Source organism: Macadamia integrifolia, unplaced genomic scaffold (genome assembly GCF_013358625.1).
Source record: "Macadamia integrifolia cultivar HAES 741 unplaced genomic scaffold, SCU_Mint_v3 scaffold_245A, whole genome shotgun sequence".
Lineage (NCBI taxonomy): Eukaryota > Viridiplantae > Streptophyta > Magnoliopsida > Proteales > Proteaceae > Macadamia > Macadamia integrifolia.
In genome coordinates, this window is record NW_024870655.1 from 188,748 (window position 1) to 195,358 (window position 6,611).

Sequence of the window (6,611 nt, forward strand, 5' to 3'; positions counted from 1 at the left end):
GAGTATACTATATACTGTATATGATCAAGATACAGATTGATAAAGACCTAAAAAAAAATTATAGATTGATTCTTAATGCCTTGGTTTTGTATTTGATTCATCATCCTACAACCACATGGACTGGGTCATAACGGGGTTGAATGAGAACCATCCAACTTTCATCAAAAGCAGTGAACAACACTGAACACCCACATATGAGTGGTCAGATTAAAGGAGTTGAACTCAGAACATGACAACTTCAGCTAAATACCATGCACATAAACAAGAGCACACAAACTAGAAATGAAAATAAACCTTTGTTATACTCAGAAAGCTTCCAGTAATTCGTTTTGGGGGGAAGGGGGAATTGCTCAAGTTCAGGCTTTAGCTTTACAATTTACAGATAAAAGCTTTCGAGCAAGTGACAATCTGGACCTTTTCGATCCTCTGTTCTCTTCCTCACTGTCTTCACTGTCCAGCACTATCACTGTATCACATATCGGTGGAACTTCTTCCTCCTGTTGTTTGATGCTGCTATTTATAATTTTCACTTCATGATCTTGATGGTGTTGTCCGTTTGAGTTTAAAGCATGTGACATTGACTTGAGTGAAACTCCACCATGGCTTTGGGAATGTGAAGGAGGCAACTGGGTAATCACTTCTTTCTCCTTGTCACCGCCCCTTCTCCTGAGTGAACCCAACGATTCCAGTGACAGATTGGCTCCTAAATTGTGTACTTTCTTTGGAGTCACATTTATGGTGCCATTCCCCATCTTCTCATCCTGATCCCCATTACGCTGCGACATTGGCAATGGCTTGGAAGAATCTAGTGGAAGCCCTTCAGGTAGAAAGTGAGAAACTAATAATCTGTGAATTGGTTCCACGTTTTCCTTATCATCATCCCTCCTTTGGTTTGGATCCAATGAATACAGAGATGTACTGTGATTGATTGGACACAGCTTCTTATGAATCTTAGAGGTACCTTTATCCTCTTCTCTCCAATTATGATCTTGATGAGGTTGTTCATCATGGTTACCAGCTTGTGGTGTCTGCAAGGTCTCGGATAAAGCTTTACGATGGTTCTTGGAGAGTGATAACTGCTGATCCTCTGGCAATCTAATCTTCTTATCAGCATCCCTTCTTTGGGATGGGCCCGAATATTCCAGAGACAACTTTCGACTGATCCCAAGTGGTTTCCTTGAAATTACAATGTCATTTCCATTAGCTCTTATCCTATTATCCTGATCCTTATGGGGTTTTTGAACATCACGGCCGCCAGCCTGTATAATCAACGAAGACTTGGACTGAGTGGATGGGGTACTAGAAAGGCTCTTTGAGTATGTGAGTGATAATTGTTGAGTCACCAACAGAGGTTCCTTTTTATCAGCATCTGTCCTCTGGGATAGGCCTGAAGATTCCAGGGACAACTTCAAGCTGACCTCTTGTAATTTCTTTTGACTGAGGCTACACTCATTAACCGTTGGTTTGGACTGTGTCTCTGATTCTTCAGCTTGCATCTGTTATAAGATAGAAACAGTGAATGAAACAGACCATAACCTGCATGAAGCAAACCAACCAACCAAATGCAACTGCTTCTTACTGTGTTTGGGTCTTTGTTACATGACATGCTTCCACTGCCACTACAATTCATACTACCTCCAGCCTTAGCATACTTCTCAGTCATAGTCCGTGCCTTTTGGTGAAAAGCTTGCCTGTTATATTTGTACTCCCTGCTCTGCATTTTCATCCAAGCAATGCCAAATCAATGTTCCTCTTAATCTGTAATAGTTTTTTTATAACTCATTTAGTTAAACCCTTATCATAGAAAGATATATCCTATACACTTACTGCTTCACACATTAGACCATCATCAGGGTTGGGCTCACTCAGTAGCAACCCAAGACTTGTTAGCACAGTTGAAATGTTCAGAGATGGTTGCCATGCACCCTGCAAAGATTGAAACTTCAACCTTGTCATAGATATACAAATGACAACAGAAAAGCTCCCATTAGATGCACCAGAGTCCTGGTGTAATAACTCCAGACCATGGTCCATTCACATTTTAGTACTTTAAATAAAAGATGGAATCAGATCCTTCCAATCCTAAATTATATGTGATTTATTGACCACAATTCACTGCTGAAAATTGAGATAACAAAATTATCATTTTTTTAATAAATGATGATTCTAGGGTTCTTCAGTCAGCTTAGGGCCTTCAACAAGGAGAGACACCATCTACAACTCTCTTCCCTGAAGTAAATCTAGTAAGCATTTGGTATTAGAGTGTTACTGAGGTCATGTAAGCAAAACACACCACAAATACAGGAAACTTTTGTCAATGGCATTCTTGTATTATGTAACAGAACTGTTGGCCCTCACTAAAAGGTAACTGTAATCATATTTTGTCATAACCTTAATATTATGGTTAACTGAAGTTAAAAAAAAAACATAGTCAGAATAAGAACTTGCAAGAACACCACCACAATTAATGCAGAAAACTTGAAACAAGCATATTTTGTATGTATTACAGGAAATGGAATTTCAGAAAGAAACCAATGGAATTTGTTATGTTTAACAGTGGCATTGATTATATTCAGAAAATAGATAAGAAAAAGTTTTCCAAGAAATTACAGCAATATTTTTATCAACTTACATGAGGAACAGGTGAAGAGAGAGCAAATCAAAGATATAGTCCACAAGCACTAAGAACTTCTCATCCTATGGCAATGAACAGGGAGGAGAATATAAGGGGATGGCTTGGAGTGGCAGTAAGGGGATACACAGACCGAACGGCGAATAAAGGCAGGTTGACAATATAGGAAAAGATCTCCAGTTGACAAAAGATAAGAACCTTATAAAATGCGCGATGAACAATGCTGAGGTAATATTTTATCAAAGACAGAGGAGTTGAAATTGTTCATGTTCAAATTAGATTAAAATAAAAAAAAATGTAGTCCAAGACAGTAAACGAAAAATCATCAGAAGGAATCACCAGGGACGGCAATAGCATCACAATAGTTCCTTTTGGAATTTGGGTAACAAGATTGCATTAAAGGTAAGTAATTAATAAGCCAAGATTTTTTTATCTGAAATTCCTAGCATTTGGGAACATCAAATTTCTCACACAGAAAAGCTACTAGCACTATTCCACTGAGCCTACCTTGGGAGGAAGATTGAGAATATCCAAGCAAATCCTTCCACCGTTGTCTATATTGGGGTGGTATATGGGGGTCGCAAAAGTCACAACGGGAGGTTGAAACGGATACCTGCAACCAGTCGAACCGTGAGGATCATCTGCAACAGAGAAGATCCCAATAGATAGAGAGATAGAAAGAATCGATGAATGGCAAAGTTAAATCGACAACGGACCTGTCAGGTATTAGAATCTTGATGTTGAAAACCCCTTTCGCGTAAACGGTTCCTTCGGGGCCATCGATCTCTGTCAGGCAACGAATGAACAAAAGGGGGAAATTTGAGTTTCGAAGCTTGAACCCAAAAACTATCAAGTAAAAGAATGGAAATCGAAACTGATAAAGGGATCTATCCATGTAATAGAGATGTAGATTGGAAACGTACGTGCATCAATGGTTGACAAGTTGGAAGAATCGGAATCAGCGGTTAGCATCGGAAGGGAGACGCCGGGAGGAGGATCAGTGAGAAGAAGCTTGAGCTCCTTTTGCATGCGCAAGTTGAGCCTTGCTGCCTGTGCCATTCCCAAATCCTCCACGTTGTGTTTCTTCCACTTTCTTCACCCTTCTCTGCTTGATCTCTAGTTCTCTACTGCAAAATCGATGCCTTTTGTTTCACTGGGCGGTGGCGGTTTCGGTGTCGCTGGAGCGGGAAATTTTGAATCACCACACTTTTTTTTTTTTTCTTTCTAGAATCCGGAGACAGAATGACGTAAATGCCTCGCATTTTCATTCTACCATTGAAATGTATTTGGGAAAATTACATGTACCACTCCTAAGTCCTAACCATATGAAAGTGATATTTTTTACAAAAATTACATGCTTCTTGTTAACTTGAAAATTTGGAAAATAGGAAAAGACGATGCTAACCCTCTTATATATCCAATATAACCCGTCCCTTAGTATTGAAACCCCATCTACTTACCGTTCTCCATTGAGAACTTCTAGGACCATCGTCCCATCGAAGAAGACAGTGAAGCAAAGAGGAACTTCTTCCAATTAATACCTACAACACCTATCAGCAACCTTAGAAATAAAAATCAAATGAGGATCACACACATATGGATCAGAATCATACACACATGACGTTCATACACACAAAAGGTTTCAGCGACAGAGAGGAACTGAGAAAGAGAGCTCGACAAAGAGATATGAAGGTTTAGAGCTCACCTAGCAGGGCTTCGTAGGTCTCTAGATGCTTGATTGTAAATCACCGGAGCATCGTTCTTCAGGGATTTTGAGCTCACCTTGCAGGTCGTAGCATGTCAAGAGGAGAATGAATGTTTTGGAAAAGGCTTTGGAGTCCTAATGGATCGATTTGGGGGTTTATGCAACGAAGGGGAAACTTTACCCTTCCTCAAAGGTAGTTTGGTCATTTAACAAAGTTTAATTGGCTAACATCATCACATAACGGAACCCCACTAACGAAATGGACTAATCTCTTATAAATTTAGTAAAATAAGGGTGGTACGTGTGTGTATATATACATTGGGAAAAAGTGACAATCACATGTCATATGGGAGTTTTTTAAGGCTGGTATATATATATATATATATAGATATATATTTTGGGAAAAAGTGACACTCACAGTGCATTTTAAATTTGAATAGTGGGAGAATCTTCAATGCGAGGCAGCTGCCATTGATAGTAGTAGCATTCCTTCTACCATTTGAATATGTTTCATTAAGTTTTATAGAATTTTTTTTACTTGTCTAATCGTAAATTGAATTGAATCAATGATTGACTTTTCGTGAGTTTGTAGTGGTTGGATAATATCCTAATCATCCGTTTGTTAGATAAAGAGAATATGATCTAAATTAGCCACATGTGATCCAATTGTGTAGAAATTTTAGCTCCATTCAAACTACCACACAGTAGATATTTAGGCCACACAATAAAGCGTGGTTCATATAAAAAACCATAGCTCTTGAGAGAAAAAATCCGACTAGATGAAAAGTGGGGTGTTTCTTCTAATCCCTGTGTGTGGCAAGGAATTAATATAAATTGACCAATATACAAAAAGATTGCATCAAAAAATATTAATTGATGATAATTGTTTTCCAAATTATAGCTATACAAAATTTGAAAGTCATTGTGGGACAAAACCAGTAATATTTTCTTTTGAATTATTCCCAGACCAAGTTATAACTATGGTCCCTAGATCAAAACCTAAGGATAAAGTTGATAAAAAAATCTTACATTAAATATGCAAATTAATCAATATTAAACAATTTATATATGAAGTTAATGGATGCACTTCCAACAGGTTCAGGTGTAAACCTAAAGGTAGGAGTAGTCAAAATAGGAGGAGATGACTCAAGAAATGGTTCTACACAGCGACTCTCAAAGTTGAATACCCCTATGTCATGATAGCCATTTGTTGATGGTCCATCGAGTCCATAATCGTGATCGTCATTAAAATAGATAATGAGTTCCCTTTGCATTCTGGAAATTCTTGGGTAGAGAGTAAAATTGAGCAGTTATTTCCTGAAAACAAAATCCGGTCGCCAATGCTTTCCATTTGGATCCACTTTCGCTTGCTCTCATTCAATTTGCGAACTTCAAACTTCATAGTTTTGAAACCCAGGTCAAGGTCAATCCATATGTAGAGTCTTAAAACCAGCAATAGTTCCCCTAATGATTCCACCAAATAATACATGTCGCACTTTCTTCCTTCTCGACCAGTGATTTCTTTCCCTATTGGAGGTTCACAACTAAAGCCCTAATTAAGTTACAACAGGTCCGTGGTTGTCCATTGTAGTATATAACATCTTCAAAATGAACCCATTTTTCTGATGTTATAGTGGTCCACCTATCAGCTCCTGGCTTCCAATAAGCCAATATCTTCTTATTAGTGACAATGACCACTACAACATAGTTTGATGTTCTACAAGGATTCGAAGATAGAACTAACTACCTTGTGGATGTAATGCACCTTGCTTGGAGGTTGAGGCGAGTATCTATATGGAGGATAGCAGAATGTGGAAAGGAAAGGAAGCTGGATACAACCTCGAGTGATTGGATTGAATAGATGAATCTCTTCGGTGATCCCATCCACAGTAAATAGCCAGCCTTGAGAAGATCCACAACACCACTTTCGGTGAATCTCTGGGATGTGGAGCTCATTAATCTTGCGAGATGAAAGATTAAGGAAGGGTCGGCCTTGAGTGTTGTCACTGTCAGGAGGAAGCATAAAAAATGAAAGTAGACAACGGGGACGATTACTAATTGTAACGGATCACCACGATGAGCATGTAGAAGCAAAATGAAGATGGTCGGAGAGACAAGTGAGTCGATCAAGGATGAGCTCTAGGAGTTTAGGTAGAAGTTGGGGCCAGTCCTCAATAGAAGCCATAAATATAACTCAGCTCTCAATACCTGCACAAGAAAATTAAGAGGGCAATATTATTACATGATATAGTGAGGTGTAAAAGTAGTAAACGA

The 6,611-nt window shown here is 38.6% G+C and overlaps 1 protein-coding gene across 1 annotated transcript; it reads right to left on the minus strand.

The window, feature by feature from the left end:
* Positions 1-277: 277 nt before the first annotated feature.
* Positions 278-3,771, minus strand: LOC122071513 (probable ubiquitin-conjugating enzyme E2 37). Its single transcript, XM_042635879.1, has 6 exons — positions 3,556-3,771; positions 3,349-3,418; positions 3,140-3,245; positions 1,828-1,926; positions 1,580-1,714; positions 278-1,496 (listed from the first exon to the last, which is right to left on the minus strand). Exons 1-6 carry the CDS (start codon positions 3,689-3,691, stop codon positions 357-359), a joined length of 1,686 nt encoding a protein of 561 aa, XP_042491813.1. The 5' UTR covers positions 3,692-3,771; the 3' UTR covers positions 278-356.
* Between the last annotated feature and the right edge of the window lie 2,840 nt (positions 3,772-6,611).

Excerpts from the sequence above, each read along its gene's own strand:
- LOC122071513 (XM_042635879.1), bottom strand. The coding sequence starts at position 3,691 with ATGGCACAGGCAGCAAGGCTCAACTTGCGCATGCAAAAGGAGCTCAAG. Across the intron at positions 1,927-3,139 it reads TTCTCAATCTTCCTCCCAAG|GGTGCATGGCAACCATCTCT; the intron begins GTAGGCTCAGTG and ends CAATCTTTGCAG. Across the intron at positions 1,715-1,827 it reads ATGGTCTAATGTGTGAAGCA|AGCAGGGAGTACAAATATAA; the intron begins GTAAGTGTATAG and ends ATGAAAATGCAG.